The sequence below is a fragment of the Rana temporaria genome, chromosome 4, assembly GCF_905171775.1.
Source record: "Rana temporaria chromosome 4, aRanTem1.1, whole genome shotgun sequence".
Classification (NCBI taxonomy): Eukaryota; Metazoa; Chordata; class Amphibia; order Anura; family Ranidae; genus Rana; species Rana temporaria.
In genome coordinates, this window is record NC_053492.1 from 434,522,488 (window position 1) to 434,540,183 (window position 17,696).

The 17,696-nt window shown below is 45.3% G+C and overlaps 1 protein-coding gene across 1 annotated transcript in view; it reads right to left on the reverse strand.

The window, feature by feature from the left end:
* Nucleotides 1-17,696, reverse strand: part of SMYD2 (SET and MYND domain containing 2) — an 84,688-nt gene that overhangs the window by 21,954 nt on the left and 45,038 nt on the right. Inside the window, exon 6 of the mRNA XM_040351454.1 lies at nt 11,326-11,393. Coding sequence (XP_040207388.1) covers nt 11,326-11,393 — 68 coding nt within the window. The remainder of the gene's footprint in view (nt 1-11,325; nt 11,394-17,696) is intronic.

Consider the following 17,696-nt stretch of genomic DNA (forward strand, 5'->3'; position numbering starts at 1 on the left):
TTCACACCTGGAGGGGAGGAGCGGTGTCGGTATAGCGGCGCTATACCGTCTGAATTACCGCAGGATTAACCCCCGCTAGCGGCCGATAAAGGGTTAATACCGCGGTTTCACACCGTTTTAAATGGGAAGGAGCGGTATACACGGCGCTCCTCTCACCGCTCCAAAGATGCTGCTGGCAGGAGATTTTTTTTCTCTCCCGCCAGCGCATCGCCTCAGTGTGAAAGCCCTCGGGCTTTCACATTGAGTATGCAGTGCAGGAGTTTTTCAGGCGGTATTTAGGCGCCATTTTTAGCGCTGTACCGCCTGAAAAACTCCTCAGTGTGAAAGGGGTCTTAATGTTCTTGAGTGGCCAGCCAGAGCCCAGACTATAACTGGATTGAACATCTCTGAAGAGATCTCAAAAAGGCTGTGCCGCTCCCCATCCAATCTGATGGAGCTTGAGAGGTCCTGCAAAAAAAAAAAAAATAGAAGAAAATGCCCCCAATAAATAAAAAGTGTGCCAAGCTTGTAGCATCATACTCTAAAGCAGAGGCGCCCAACCTTTTGAAGAGCAAGGGCCACTTAAGCAATTTGGTAACCAGTCGCGGGCCACAATGAGCGGAGCGAGTGGATGGCAGCCCACTTGGCTCTATAGAGCCCACTCTACACTCTCTCTCTTTTTTGCGAATTGGATTGGAGGTAGGAGTTTGTAAACGGAAACAAGTACATTTACATCTTCCACTCCTTATGGGTGAATGGAGGGTCAGCTTTGGTCAGACTGACAGTGTGAAAGGGGCCCAAGGCTGCTTTCACACTGATGCACTGCCGTTTACCTACACCAGGGGTGCAGCACAGTACACCTGTGGCATTCCTGCAGGTTAGCTGCACTTTGCCATAGACTTCTATTATATCCTGTAGGTGTGGTGCACTTTCAGAAAGCTCACCAAACTCGCAGGTAATAGAAGTCTGTGGCTCAGTGCAGGTAACCCACAGGTGCACTTCTCTGCACCTGCGGATCAGTTTGAAAGCAGCCCAGTAACCACTGCAGAACAGATATGCCTATATATTATATATATATACACACACACACACATATACATATACACACACACACACACACACATATACATACATACATACACACACACACACACACACACACACACACACACACACACACACACATATATATATATATATATATATATATATATATATACACACATACACACAGTGATTTTAGTAATAAACTTACCTTTTAATAACAGTATTCTATTTTATTCCATCCCAGGGCAGGAGGTCACGGGCCACATCCAAGGGCTCCGTGGGCCACATGTGGCCCCCGGGCCACTGGTTGGACACCCCTGCTCTAAAGGATTGAGGCTGTAATTGGTGCCAAAGGTGCTTCAACAAGAGTATTGAGCAAAGGCTGTGAATACTTATGTACATGGGATTACTTATTTTTAATAAATTTTCAAAGATTTCAAAACAAACTTCTTTCATGTTGTCATTATGGGGTATTGTTTATAGAGTTTTTAGGAAAATAATGAATTTAATTCATTTTGGCATAAGGCTGTAACAAAATGTGGAAAAAGTGAAGCACTGAAAATACTTTCCAGGTGTACTGCGATTAAATACACACATAGAACAACCCCAATTCTATAAAGGTGGGACTATGTGCAAAATCTACATAAAAAAAAAAAAAAAAAAAACAATGCAATGATTTGCAAATCTCAGCACATTTTTTTTCACAGCAGAAAAAATATATAATATATAATATATATATATATATATATATATATATATATATATATATATATATATATATATATATATATATATATATATATATATATATTAATCTTGAAACAAATGGCAGCAACACGTCTCAAAAAAGTAGGGGACAGGGCCATGTTTACCACAGTGTAGCATGCCCTCTTTTAATATCACTGGCAACTGAGAGCAGTTGCTAAAGTTTTGGGAGAGGAATGCTTGCTCATTCTTGCTTGAGCATATGCTGCTCTAAAACTGGATAGATCTTTCAGCATTGATAATGCCTTTTCCAGATATGCAAGCTGCCCATTCCATAAATACTAATGCACCCCCATACAGAGATGCAGGCTTTTGAACTGAGAGCTGATAACAAGCTTGAAGGTCCTTTTCCTCTTTAGTCTGGAGGACGCAGTGCCCATTGTTGCCAAAAAGAACGTCAAATTTCAATTTGTCTGACTACAAAACAGTTTTTCACTTTGCAACAGACCATTTGAGCTTTGACCCAGAGAAGACAGTCACATTTATGGATCATGTTCAGATATGGCTTCTTCTTTGCATGGTAGACTTTACCTTTCACCTTTGGAAGGCACGGCCAACTGTGCCTACAGTGATTTTTGGAAGTATTCCTATATCTAAGCAGCGATGTCCATCACAGAATCGAGGCCGTTTTTAATGCAGTGGCGTCTGAGGATCCAAAGATGGTTTCATCCTTGTCCCTTGCTCACAGAGATTTCTCCAGATAGTCAGAATCTTTTGATATTATGTAATGTATATGTAGCGGTACCCCTGCAGGAGCTGCCGAGTATTGTAGTCGAACCGGTCACAGTGCCCAGCCTAGCATTCCCCTCTCAGAGACATAGAACTGTCCATGTGCTTGGTTTGTTTTATTGATGTGATTGAACATGGATGGGATTAGGGAAGCATGGGATGCCCATTAGAATTGATAGAACTTGCTTGGGACAATTATATACAGTCGTTACTGGTCCCAAAAGTGACCGATCTGTCCGTCGCAATCCCGCTAAAAATCACTGATCACCGCCATTACTAGTAAAAAATAAATAAATAAAAATGCCATAAATCTATCCCCTATTTGTGGGGAAAATAAAAAAAAAGGACATAAATGTTGTTTGGGTACAACGTCACACGACCGCGCAATTGTCAGTTAAAGCGGCACAGTGCTGTATCGCAAAAAATTCAAGTTAGGCTTACCGGTAACTTGTTTTCCAGAAGTCTTTCAGGACAGCACCTTGAGATATCATGATCCTCCCACTCCATCAGGAAACACCTTCTTTCATCCTTTTAAAAGGAGGCCCCTCCTTGCACTCCTCAGTTGTTATAGAGAAAACCTCCGGCCCCGGCTGGAACACACAAGCATATATGTTAGTCACAGCATAGTACATCACAAACAATAGGGCGGGTCGTTGCTGTCCTGAAAGACTTCTGGAAAACAAGTTACCGGTAAGCCTAACTTGAATTTTCCCGAGGCGTCTTTCAGGACAGCACCTTGAGAGGACCACAGAGACTTACTACCTTAGGGCGGGACGACAGCTTGTAGGACCTTCCTGCCAAAAGCCTGATCACTAGCTGAGGCGAGGTCCAACCTATAGTGTCGCACGAACGTGTGGAAACTTGACCACGTCGCTGCCCTGCAGATTTGCTCCGGCGTGGCACCAGCTCTTTCTGCCCAGGAAGTTGCGAGAGCTCTGGTCGAATGGGCACGGATACCTTCTGGCGGAGTCCGGCCTGACTGTAAATAAGCCTCCCTGATAGCCAGCTTCAGCCATCTAGCTAGTGTTCCCCTAGATGCCTGCTGACCCCTTTTGTTACCCCCAAAAAGGACAAATAAAGAATCCGAGCGTCTAAACGGGTTTGTTATTTCTAAATAATACAACAAGACCCGTTTGACATCCAACATATGAAAAAATAATTCTTTCTCACCCGAAGGGTTAGAACAAAAAGTGGGAAGTACAATGTCCTGTACACGATTACTGTTAGAAGCCACTTTGGGCAAAAACTTAGGGTCAGTTTTAAGCACTACCCTATCTGAAAATATACATAAATAAGGCTCCTTCACTGACAGGGCCTGCAACTCGCTGATCCTACGTGCTGAGGTAATAGCGATTAAAAATAAAGTTTTAAAGGTAAGGTTCCTAACTGAAGCTTCCCCTAAGGGTTCAAAAGGCTTGCTTGCCAAAGATCTCAAGACCACTGAGAGTTCCCACTTCGGGAAACCCTTTAACCTTGGTGGTCTAGACCTCAAAAGAGATCTAAAAAATCTCACCACCAATGGTTCTATGGCTACAGATCTTTCCAAAAAAACTGAAAGTGCGGATACCTGTACCTTAAGGGTGCTAACAGCTAAGCCCTTATCAGCCCCCTCCTGTAAAAATTCCAGGATAGATTTTAGTTCCCTAGGGTCCTGACTCGAAGAGCTACACCAAGAGGAAAAAACTTTCCAAACCTTGGTGTAAATGGCTCGGGTTACTTTCTTCCTGCTGTTGAGTAAGGTGGAAACCAAGCGGTCGGAGAACCCCTTTCCACTCAGGATTTCCCTTTCAGAAGCCACGCGGTCAAGGACAGCCGTGCCACATCTGGGTGAGAAATTGGACCCTGAACTAGGAGGTCCTGCCTGAGGGGCAGGTGCCAGTAAGGCCTGGTTGACAAGGCTAGAAGCGTTGCAAACCGTGCCCTCTTGGGCCAGAATGGGGCGATGAGAATGACCGGCACACTTTCTCTCTGAACTTTCCTCAGAACTAGGAGAATTAGCTGAAACGGGGGAAAGGCAAAGCAGAGGCGGAAATCCCAGGGATGCGACAGAGCGTCTACCCCTAGGGACCCATCCCCCCGACTCAGAGAAAAGTATTTTCCTACCTGGGAGTTCTCTCGAGGCAAATAAGTCTACCTCTGGGAGACCCCACCTGCTGGTGATCTCTGAGAAGACCTCCGCATTCAGGGACCACTCTGACTCCCGAATCTGGTGTCTGCTTAAGAAATCCGCCACCGTATTGAGGGACCCCTTTAGGTGTAGGGCTGTCAAGGAGAGAAAATTGCTCTCTACCCAGGAGAGAATCTCTGTGGCCAGGGACAGAAGCGAAGGGCTTCTTGTACCCCCCTGCCTGTTCAAGTATGCTACTGTTGTAGCGTTGTCCGATAGGACCTGAACATGATGGCCTCTGAGAAATGGAGCAAACTCCACTAGTGCCAGGGCCACCGTCTTTAGTTCCCTCCAATTTGAGGAATGCAGGGCTTCCTCCCTTGACCACCTCCCCTGTGAAAATTTCTCTTCTAGGTGCGCTCCCCATCCCCAGGCGCTGGCATCCGTGGTGAGCCTCAGTCCCACGGGGAAGGACCACTCCAGACCCTCTGCAAGCACCCGCTGGTTTTTCCACCAGTAAAGGGATCTTACTACCCGGGCCGGTATTTTTACCCGGGTGTCCAGAGAACTGGTTTTCCGATCCCATGTCTTTAAAAGAAAAGCCTGCAGGGGCCTGAAGTGTAACCTCGCCCATTGGACCGCCGGCATGGTGGAGGTCAAAATTCCTAGGGATGCCATTACCTGTCTGACCGTCAAAGACTGATGGGACTGAAGCAACCGAACAGTGTCCAAGACCTTGGATGCTTTTTCTGGGGGGAGAAAAATTCTCTGGTTCCGCGAATCCACCTGGTATCCCAGAAAACAAATCTTCTGAGAAGGAACCAGGGCGGATTTTTGAAGGTTTAAAATCCATCCTAGGGATTCCAAATGGGTTCGCGCCAGAGAAAGATCCTTCAACAATTTTTCCTCTGAGGGAGCAAAGAAGAGGAGGTCGTCCAAGTAAGGGATGACTGCTATTCCTTGTAGCCGCAGCGGGGCTAAGGCTTCGGCCAGCACCTTCGTAAAGATCCGAGGTGATGATGACAGCCCGAAGGGGAGGGCCCTGTACTGGAAGTGCTGAACTTGACCCCCCATCTCTACCGCCAGTCTGAGAAACGTCTGGGACTGAGGGGAGATAGGTACGTGAAGGTACGCATACCTCAGGTCTATCGACGCCATGTAGCAATCTGGCGTCAGTAGATTCCGGATTGAGAATATTGAATCCATTTTGAATCTCCTGTACAGGACACATCTGTTTAAGGGCTTTAAGTTTAATATCAGCCTGAACTTCCCCGTAGGTTTCCTTACTAAGAATACATGGGAATAGAACCCTCTGCCCTGTTCTACTAGGGGAACCCTGACCAACACCCCCTGCTGTTGAAGTTCCAACAACGAGGACTTTAGCGCTACGTACTTCACTGGATCCCTTGGGGCCTGGGTGACCAGAAATCTCTTTGGCGGGGTTTCTGAGAATTCTATAGCGTATCCCTGAGCTAGAGTGGTCAGTATGTACTGGTTGTTTGATACAGCTGACCACTGCGGAAGGAACCCCTGTAACCTCCCGCCTACCCTCAGGGCCGAGTCATTGCGGCTTATTGGCCGGCGCAGGAGGATGGAAAAGGACTCCCTTTCCTTTGCCCTTCTGCGCTGCCCAGTTCCTTTTTCCTTGCGGTCTTTTCCCCTTATCCTGCTGCTTAAAGGCCCGAAAAAAACGCTTGGGAGGGGGGGTTCTTATTTTTGACCGGGAAGGCCTTCTTCTTGTCGGCCGTCCTGTCCAGGATACTATCCAGTTCAGGGCCGAAGAGAAGATCCCCAGAAAACGGGATTCCACACAGCTTGCTTTTGGATGCTGTGTCACCAGGCCAGGTCTTGAGCCATAAAGCCCTTCTGGCTGAGTTGGCTGAAGCAGCGGATCTAGCGGACATTTTGATCGCCTCGGCCGAGGCATCTGCCATATAGGCTACGGCTGCAGAAATGGTAGAAAAAGAGTCCAAAATGTCCTGTTTTGGGGAGTCTGCCTCAATATGAGCTTTGAGTTTGTCTAACCAGAACTCTAAGTTGCGTGCCACACAGGTGGTAGCCATGGCAGGCTTGAGGTTAACCATAATAGACTGCCAGGCTTTTTTAAGGAGAAGATCCATTCGCTTATCCATCGGGTCCTTCAGGATCCCCATATCCTCAAAGGATAAATCTGTGGACCTAGACACCTGGGAAAAAGCTGCGTCGAGTTTAGGAATTTTGTTCCACACGACTGATGGATCTTCTCCAAAAGGGAAACCTCCTTTTGTGGGATTTTGAAAAAAATGGTTTCTTTTCTGGGTCCTGCCATTCCCGCAAGATTGTTTCGGAGATGACCGGGTGAACTGGAAATGTACGCCCCTTGGGCTCGCAGAGACCGGCATACATGCGATCGTGCAGGCTTAAGTCCCTCTTTTCCTCACTGAGACCTAAAGTGGCATAAATAGCCCTGAGGAGGCCATCCACATCCTCCAGGGACAGCTTAAATTTTGAGGGAGGCTCTATTTCTTCCTCATTTTCTGAGTCCTCACTAGAGGGGGCCTGAGGCTGACTATCCCTGGACCCCTCGTTATCAGAGGGCCTAGGAGCCCACCCTGTCTCCTGAGAAGACTGTGATGTGGAGGGCTGAGAAATGGTGACAGGAGCTAATGACTCTCTCATAGTCTGAAAGGTGGCCAAAAGCTCATCTTTGACAGAAGCCATCAATTCCTCTCTGACTGAGGCCGACTCCTTCTGTACTAAGGCTGCTATACATGCCTTACACCATGGCTTCTTCCAACTTTCCCCCATTTTCTCCTTACAAGAAGGACATCTCTTTTTTTCAGGTTTGACCTAAAAAAAAAAGGAACAGGGAGAGAAGAAAAAATATAGGGGGATCCAGCATGAGACCCGGTCTCAATAAACAAACATGACCCCCCCCCCCCCTCACCTAGGTGCACTTAGGAACAAAAGGTGTCCACCCGTGCCCTGACAGGCCCCCATGCCACTGGAGGGAAAAAAGTGAAGAGACCGAGAGAGAAATCCCAAAAAGGAGAGAACCCTCACCCCTGGGGAAAAACAGACTTACGTTGCTGCTTCCCGCCGAGGTCCTGCTGGTGCCCGTGCCTGTCTCCACCGCTAATGCATCTGCAGTCTCCATTGCAGGAATCAGCGTTCTCTGTGGCATCCACGGCGCTTCCCGGACTCCAATAGCGCCGCACCAGGAAGCGGAAGTAGGCTCCAGCGTCCGCCCTACCCCTCCTCCTGGCGCGCCGGCAATGACGCGCCTCTCCGGCGACCAGGCTACGCCAAAATGGCGACGCCCCGCAAAAACGAGGCACCTCACGATCGCCGAAGGCTGGCTCCACTGAGCACCGGGAGAGAGAGGAGCCCGACTACCATCACCGCCGCGCGGGTGGTACGGGAGAGCAGACAGTCCCTGAAAAAAAGGTAAGAGGAAAGGGTCAGTTTTTCAGGCAGCATCTGAGACATCAGACCCTTCCCAAGAAGATGCTCCCTCCGGAGGAGGAAACACAAAAACTGAGGAGTGCAAGGAGGGGCCTCCTTTTAAAAGGATGAAAGAAGGGGTTTCCTGATGGAGTGGGAGGATCATGATATCTCAAGGTGCTGTCCTGAAAGACGCCTCGGGAAAATTGCCTGGTCATTAAGGGGGCAAATTCTTCCAGTCCGTAAGTGGTTAATGCATTAATATAAAAAGCAGTCTGTATGCAGCAGCCCCCTAATCCTAACCTGAGCTCCATCGAACGATGTCCACGAGTACCTTGACTCTCCTGGACTCCCCCGCCTGATTCCTTTGAGCCAGGAGAGAGAGCGAGAGACCCCCAAATCGCTGCTCCATGTCCACACGGAGCTACAGCTTGTTTCGGGTGGCCCCATAGCAAGCATGATGCTTGCTGTGGGGGCACTCGACAGGAGGGAGGGGCCCAAGAACAGCCAAGAGGGACCGGAGAAGAGAAGGAACGGCTGGGATCAGGCAGAGGGGAAATGGTAGTGGAGGGATGGGATCAGTGCCACTGGCACTCACCTTCTCTCAGTGTCAGTCGATTTCCCCCTCCTCCATGCTGCTCAGTGTGTCTTTTCCTTCCGGTATCTCCAGTGAAGCCTCTCCTGATGTCGGGTCTCGTTGAGCTCCTCCCCCTGCACAGTACTGGCTGTCAGCTCATCAGCTGACTTTCTGCTTCAGTGAAGGGGGAGGGGGCTTTATCCACCATGCAGGCTCTGCCTCTGTTTCTCCCCGAGAGGTGGAGCACCGTACGGAGCGATGGATGACATTGATTTGGCCAACTCAACAAATTATATAATATATATATATATATATAGAATATAAAAACGCAGCATATATATAATTTTTATTTTTTATTATAATTTTAAGGCTTGCTTCTATGGATTCACTTCACTGCCCCAGGATCACGTGACCCAATCCCAATCTGAAAGGGGAGGATCTGGGTTCAGTTGATGGGCAGCTGTGCCTATACATAAGCCCATTCAGCTTCTCTATTTCAGGGCTATGCTGTGGGTCACGCAGTCCATACCTTGCCTGGTGTCATGTGTCTGGCAGAGGAGGGTTCCTGGGGGAAAGGCATCTTCATTGATTACTTACGAGAATGATTTTGGCTATCACAATCCTAATTGGACATCATAGATTCCTTTTGATCATCAAGATGCTCCATTAGCTCAGGCATGAGGTTTAATGGATCTGGCTAATTTCTGGTTGGTTGATGTTATGTGACCCGTTACACGATTTGTGGTGACACTAATGGCCCAGCACACTATCTTATTACAGATGAAAGCAATGGCATGTGTGGACATATGGCCTTCTACAAGGTTAAAGGCAAGGAGTTCTGAGGGAAATAACTGGAGATGGAAGGATTAAGACTAATCTAGAGACCAGCATGATAATTCTTTTATGTCCAGCTCACATAGCTTTTATTTCTAGCTATTAATTCCCCCCCCCCCTCATATAGCGGAGGAGCGACTTGCAGAATTATATGTGCTACATTATACTTCCTTGTTGACCTCTGGCGCTAATCCGTTTAATGCAGCATTTAAACAATGGATTAGAGAGGCTTGTGTGATCCGCAAATTAAGGCATGACAGTCTTCCTTGCATCATGGCTCGCTTATAATAAGGGATCACTGACTAAGATATGGAAATCATTGTACAGTGGGATCTGCAGCACCCGGCCGTCTGCGCTGTCCTAGTGGCTGTATTCGTTTATTGTTTAGGCCAGGAACATTTTTTTTTAGCAAGTAGAGGTTTACCCGTTGATCTTGCTAGAAATGTCCTTGTTAAAGTGATTGTAAAGACTTGTTTTTTTTTTTTTTTCCCCCAAATAACAAACGTGTTATACTTATCTGCTCTGTGCAGTGGATTTGCACAGCAAAGTTTTTCAAATCAAGTTTTTCTGACTGCCTGAATTTTTGGATAAAAAAAAGTTTAACCATGTGCATTTGCACAGTAATCGTGATGCATCACAGAATCAAATCATGGACAGGATAATCGTATTGAATATGCTCTCCCCTAATAGATACATATATAGAGAAATGCGCCCTCTCTCAGGATGGGGCTAAAATGTGGATGTAAATCGTAACCGACCGACAATTTGCTACAGCGGGGTGTATAGAGAGATTTTTTTGTAACTTCTCATAGCCACTTCCTGTCTATATCTATATGTACTCCAGTGATGGCTGCAAGGCAATTCTCATGTTGCATATCCGAAGGGTGACACGAGTGGACCATGTCTGTGCAATGTGTGCTGAAAGGGCCCCTTGCAATCCCTACTGGCCAGTGTAAGAATGCATGGGGGGGGGGGGGGGGGGAGACCAAGACAGAGCACCCTATAACAAGAACTGCCTGAACAAGGACTTTTAAAGGCAGAAAACACCGGCATATTAAAGAAAAGCTTCTCCAAATGCCAATATATAAGATTTAGCATGTAGTTTTCTAAATTCTATAGGAGTTACCATCTACTTCAATTTAGCTACACAGGCGATTTAATGTTTCCATGCTGCACTGTAAGCAGCACCTATTTATCCTTGAACTTTCACCATTTTTTGCCCCTGATCCACACCCCCCCCACATTTTTGCCTCTAGCCCAAACATACCTCCCCTGATCTACTGTAACCGCCAGAGTGGAAACCAGGGAAGAATCTATTCTTAAAGAGAATACATATACACACACACACACACACACACACACACACACACACACACACACACACCTCTCAGAGCAGACCTGGGAACTATGGCAAGGAATAATATCAGTGTCCCATTGGGGAGATCTGCCTTCACTTCCTGTCCCATAGCAAACACAGAATGTGAAGGGAAAACCCTCCAAAGTGAGAAAACCAATGCATGTCACCAGAATTAGTGTCCCCCATACATAGATTTTACCCCTAATCCTGTTCTGGTTGCAACCCAAAGAAGACGAATGGAGAGGGTAAATCTCCCCAATGGGGCACCAAAAAAAAAAAAAAAAAAAAAAAAAACAATCCCTCTCTGTTCTATCCAAAACTAAAAAAATAAACAAAAAGTTATATTTTAAATGCCACCAATGTTCACAATTTACAATTCGTTTCTGAAAAATTGACACTTGAATATACAGCAACATCACAGGCAAAAGGATATCTGAATGCATTACAATATATGTTCCATCTGTTGCAAAAAAAAAAAAAAAAAATTTCACAATTAAAACAACATACTCTGGGAAAATAGCTGATCCTAAGTGAGACAGCTCCTCGTCTTCAATGGTAAAGCCATTACAGTTAACCTAGAGAAACACAAAGAGATTAATGGGGATCACTGCATTCCATAATCCTCTTGCCATTTTAATATTGCATATTACTTTATTTTGATGCATAATTTTCTTTACAAGAAAAAAAAAAAAAAAAAGCGGTTTACTCATGCAACATTAACCCATGTGGGAGAGAGATACACACAAACACACACACTCAATCTCAACCCAAAAAAAAAAAAGGGAAGACAGCAAATACCAGGTAATGCATAAGAGGTGCTCATTTTCAATCTGAAGCTGCAGAAATTAATGTGCAAAAGTATTTAACCAGTGCAAGAACTGCATTGTTGTGTGCAATGGCGAGGAACTGGCTGGAAACATAGGAAGATGCTGGTGTAGAGTAGATGCGAGCAATGTCTGGCTCTGTAGTTGTACAGCTAAAACTCTGACAAGAAACGAAAGAAAGAAAAAGAAAGAAAAAGAAAGAAAAAGAAAGAAAGAAAAAGAAAGAAAGAAAAAGAAAGAAAAAGAAAGAAAGAAAGCAGTTGCCTATCACAGCCAATCCAGTTTCACCTGATAAAACACAGATGATACAATTGGTTGTGGTACGGAAGTAACATTTTGAAGTTTTATCAGGAATTAAAATTTGTGAAATTTAGGCTGGCCATACATGTCATCTTTTTTGTTCGGAAGGAAAGAAAGAAAGAAAGAAAGAAAGAAAGAAAGAAAGAAAGAAAGAAAGAAAGAAAGAAAGAAAGAAAGAAAGAAAGAAAGAAAGAAAGAAAGAAAGAAAGAAAGAAAGAAAGAAAGAAAGAAAGAAAGAAGCCACACAATATGACGCGATTCCCTCACCCACGCACTCAATGTGGATGGGTGAATCTCTCTCTCTGCGCCATTGTATTCTGACAGCAAGGGGACTTCCCCACCTTCAGAACACAATACTGATGACCACTGCCACCTTAGCCAGTGGTGCTGATCAATAGAACATTTTCCAACAGGCTGGTTTTACAAATCAATGGATCGACTTGAGTTCAATCAACCTGCCCATAGCCAAATCGAAATTCAGCCGGTCCCTCTGAACCAGTCAAATTTCAATCCATGTATGGCTTGCTTAAAGGGTAGCACATATGCGCCGAATGTCAGACGCCATCGTCCGGTTTAAAGTAAACCGGCAAACATTCGGCTTGTTTGTACAGCAGTTAGTCCGACAGAAGCCAACTATGACCAAAAAAAAAGTCTGCCCATCGGCTCCCGATGTCAGAGCACTAAACGTAGTGTTCTGGAGCACGGTACAGTGGCTCCTCCTGAGCTGCCATCTCTTTTTTCGTTCAGCTTTTCTGGGTTGAACGAAAAACTAGCAGTGTGTACTAGGCTTGAGTAACCATCTTGTTGCTTGGTATAAAGGTTTACACAGATGACAAAGTCAAACTATTGTTCTGAAAAGTGTCTAACAATTGCTGTGCTCTTGTCTGGAAAGCAAGGCCAGGCTATTGTTACAATATTCTAGGAATGTTTGGATCTTAATGTTTTCTGTAACATAATAGGAACAATTGAAAATACAGTATGCGTCTTTTTTATCCAGCAGTCTGCCGTATACACACACACAGACACACACACACACACACACACATATCCAATTGTCCTAAAGGTCTCTTGCAAACGCTGCTTGATGAAACAATCGCCATTTGTATACTCAGAAATTGTATGCTTGTGAGACATATACTGGATACTTTTTGCGATCTTTCTCCCTTATTGGACCAAGTAATCCATTCCTAAAGAATGTAAAAAAGAACAGCTACACTTGTAATCGCATCAAAAACGTAACAGGTGCGTTATTGATGCGTTCTTGCAGCATTTTCAATATATTTCAACAGGGAGGTGTGTTTTTTGTTGCGTTTTTTTTTAAACCGACCGAAAAAAGTTATGTGATCAATATCCTTCATGTTTGTTTTTTGATTAGAGGTGCATCTTTCACTTTTTGCAAAGGGCCAGACTTTTTTTTTTTAATAAAATTCCTTTATTAACCAAAGAAAGTTACATGTGACTGTCAAAGAAAACAAAGTTCACAGTATGTCAATTGAGTAACATTTAGGCTCTTTAAAGTCAGAAAACAACAGGCCCAACGCTGCATAGAATGTGGACCTAGTAATGACATATGCAGGGATATTGCAAAGTGCATCACGCCGGGACAACGATCGAAAACTTCTATACGTAGTTGAGGAAACTATGCTAAAAAGACAAAAAGGACAGCAAGACATACCGATCATAAACAAATGGTAGCAGGGAGTAACCTGGTTTGGGATTTTCAGGTAAACTTAGCGGGAAGTAAAACCTCCCTTGGGCCTAGTGCGCCCGGGGATGGGGCAACATAAAAACAAAAGATGCCTAAAGATACACACGCATCTGTAAGGTATTTCCCACCCCTGAATATCAAAGAGGGGAAAGATGAGAGGGAGGGAGGAGTGAACGTCCCCAGAACAGAGAAGTACTGAGTAAAGGAAAAAAAAAAGGAGAAAGAGAGCAAGAGGCAAGAAGGGACCTCTCGCCCAGAGAGTGAGGCTGGATCCAGGAAGCTTAGCTCGATTGAGCCACCTCCTGTAAATAAGCGTCAGTGTATACAAAGTGATTCCAGGGTCGCCAGATCTCGTTCACCTTAGAAAACCACAAGTATTTGGATGGGGGGGGGGGGGTCCTCCGATCTCCAGCAAAGAGGATGCATGCCTTGGCTGCGTTCAGCAACTGGATTGTGAGAGAGGTCTTCCATTTCTTGAGCGGTCTTGAAAGGTGCAACAGACAGGCCGCCGGGTCCCCCTCCAGGTCAACACCTGTCAGGTGCTTAACTGTGCAGATCACCTCCCGCCAAGTTTGGGACAGTCCCAAAAGATATGCATCATCGTCCCTTCAGCATTTCCACACCGCCAGCAAACACTGGTGACATGTGGGAGGAAACGATGCAAGGTGGTAGGCACCCTGTACCAACGGGTTAGGATCTTGTAGCATGTCTCCTGTATCCTCGTGGCTATGGATGACTTATGGGAAAAGTAAAGGATCGTTTCTCTCTGAGCGTCCATGAACTGGGTGCCTAGGTCAGACTCCCATTTGGTTAGGAAAGGAGGAATGTATCCCTCCGCCGGTCTAGTCAAGGAGGCATAAATAATTGAGAGAGACCATGCCGGACCGGTTCCCCCCGGCAACACATGCGCTCCAATTCCGTAAGCCGGCGAGAGGTGCCAAGGGTCCGTAGACACTGGCGCAGAAAGTTGCATAGCTGGAAGCTGCTCTAAAAGTCCAACGGAGGGTCCGTGGCAGACACCCCAGCAAAGGTGGAGAGTCGGCCATCAGAGCCCCAGCCACATTTTTTTTTTAGTGATTTAATGAATTAGAACGCCATACACTGGTAATACATTTATTTATTGCTAAAAAGTGTAAAAATGTTTGCACTAAATAATGTAAGCGGTTAAGCCTGTAGTTTTATTGTGGTGCACTTTTAATAAATTGTAAGGTTTTACACTATTGGAGCTCTTATATTTTCTCTGGTTGTTTGACGATATTGGAGAGTGACTATATGGCCTGGTTTGCTGGATAAGTGATCCCCAGAGGGGATAAAGTGCATAGTGACCCACCCTAAACGAGGGGTCCTGGTGAGTTCTCCATGTGGTTGGTGACACACTGAAGACGAATAATGCACTGGATGGCACTTTATTGATAAGAATATATTGCAAGCATTTTGAAAATTGCATGGACACCATTTTGTTTCTTTAGTACTTGAAATGGATATATGGGTCAATGTATATTAATGCACTAATCATTTACGGTTTATTATGCATTAATGAATGGTGAATATGGAGTAAAGGCACTTTGTCATTTAAAAAAAGCGATGTGTAGTATAAACAAACAAACACATCTGCCCGGATTCACATACATTGGCGCATATTTATGCCGGCGCAGCGTATCTAATATACGCTGCGCAGAGAGACAAGTCACCCCATGCAAATGATGGGCCGAGTCTCAGACAGATACGTATAATGAACAGCGCATGCGCCTTCCCGTGGACGCATCCCAGTGCGCATGCTCAGAATCACGTTGGATCTACTCCCTAAGATACGACGGATCACTGCCTACAAGGTGAACGTAACCTACGCCCAGCCCTATTCACGTCCAATTTAAATACGACGGCTTGAGTTCCCTGGTGCAGACCTTGGCATGGATGCTGCCGAGTTACACCTCCTTTATGGGGCATAACTTTACGCCGGACATATGACTTTACACGCACTGGGTCGAACGGACGTACGTTCGTGAATCGGCGTATCTCCCTCATTTGCACATGTTAATAGAAAATCAATGGGAGCACCAAATACGTCCAGCGTAAATATGCGCCCACTCTACCCCGGAGTAGGCAAGTTACCTCGGTCGGATGAAGCCTATTTTTAGGCGTATCTAGTTTTGTGGGCACAGCGCACAGATACGACGGCGCATATTTGCACTTACGCGGCGTATCTCGAGATACGTCTGCGCAAGTGCTTTGTGAATCCGGCCCATCTACTCTACATATTTAATGAGCAAGGGATCAACCTCCGTAGGAATTCAAACAATTAAAGCGATTTTGACAAGGTTTGACAATGTAAAGTCACAGCCGAAATCGGTTGAAGGGCAGGACCCACAAGCAAAACCAGAGCTTTAAAACAGGACCTCCCAACTGCTTATCTGTTAGTTCCTTAAAGTGGATGTAAACCCTCACATATGGAAAAAGGTAAGTGATGGGGGCGCTACGCGATTAGGATACGTGCCTAAACTTACCGACCATATTACATGGAATAAAGCGGCACAAAAAGTGCTGCGTGAGGCATCTGGTACCTGCCAGAAAAAATACTACACAGTATAAAATTGTTTAGAAATGTAAAGTGCAACAGAATATAAACCAATGTGACAGAAATTAAAAAAAAAAAAAAAAAAAAAAAAGTGAAGTCCATCACGATGACAGAATTCCCTACAAAATGTACATCAAGGCGCTTCCGGTCACGCCAGTTCGGGATCCGAGCTTCTTGTTTCTCACAGCACGAGTGGAATGCACGCCAATTTGGACGTGAGCCCACCAACGAACAACCCCCGACACCGCAATTCATGGAAGTTTTTCCTCAGTGCCAGGCTAACGCACCTACAAATGTAAGCAGGCACCCTGTCGTTTATGTGTACAAATGTTATACATTAAAACGTTATTGCGCTACGGATTGTCCCTTTGCTTTCCTTAGAAGATCATTTGGAGGAAAGGAGGACACCACACAGAGAGCTCATCCATTAACTAAGGGTTCCTATTAGGATTTTACTACAGCGCATCAGACCGTCTTTTTAATTAAAGAAGTCCTATTCATCTGGTGAGCAGTTTGCATATCTGAGCACTTTTGAGGGCGTTTTCTGTTTGCGGTGAAGGATATATCTTCTCTTTCTGCCATCAAGAAATCAGCCACCATCAATTCATATTATGGACTTTTTTTAAAGTTTGTCACATTGGTTTATATTCTGTTGCACTTTATATTTCTAAACAATTTATATTGTGTAGCATTTTTTTCTGGCAGGTACCAGATACCTCACGCGGCATTTATTACATGTCACTTTATTCCATGTAATGTGGCCAGTAAGTTTAGGCACATATAATCGCATAGCGCCCCCATCACTTACCCTTTTCCAAATGCACAGTGGGTTTTTTCCATTGTTATTTGGGGAGCAGCTATACGTATAGGTTTCATTTATTAAGTATTATTTGGAGCAAGGTTCCCTTCTTACACTAAACCCTCTCCTATATCCAGTGAAGGGAACAGCCTCAGATGATACACAGATGAAAAAAAATCTCCCTATATAAGTTTTACATGTATATCTGCTGTCTTTACGTTTTTATACGGTTTAGAAAGTGCACATCCGGTTATATTTTTCACTTGCTCATTCCCCTGTAGGAGTGGATTATTGCTAGACACCGAGACTGCTGATTGAAGGAAAGGCACACCCCCCCCCCCCTCCCCACACATGCAGAGCGTGCCTGTGAATAGTTTAGCAGTCTGCCAAAATATTTATAGCAACCTCCCCCCCCCCCCCCCCCCCCCCCCCCGACACACACTTCTATCTCCCGTCTCAGAGAGCTTGTCAAAAGTTATCAGGCTGATAGAAGAATGAGCAGGACAAAGCTAGGGGACTTGAGAGATAACAAAATACTGCAGATATAGGTGCCCAGCTCAAATTTAATGAATCACGTTTACATCCACTTTAAGAAAGGTGGACCCTCACCAGTAAAGTAAGCGCCTTGTTAAAAGAGGAGAGATGGTCAGATCCACAGCGGGAAAGGACCAC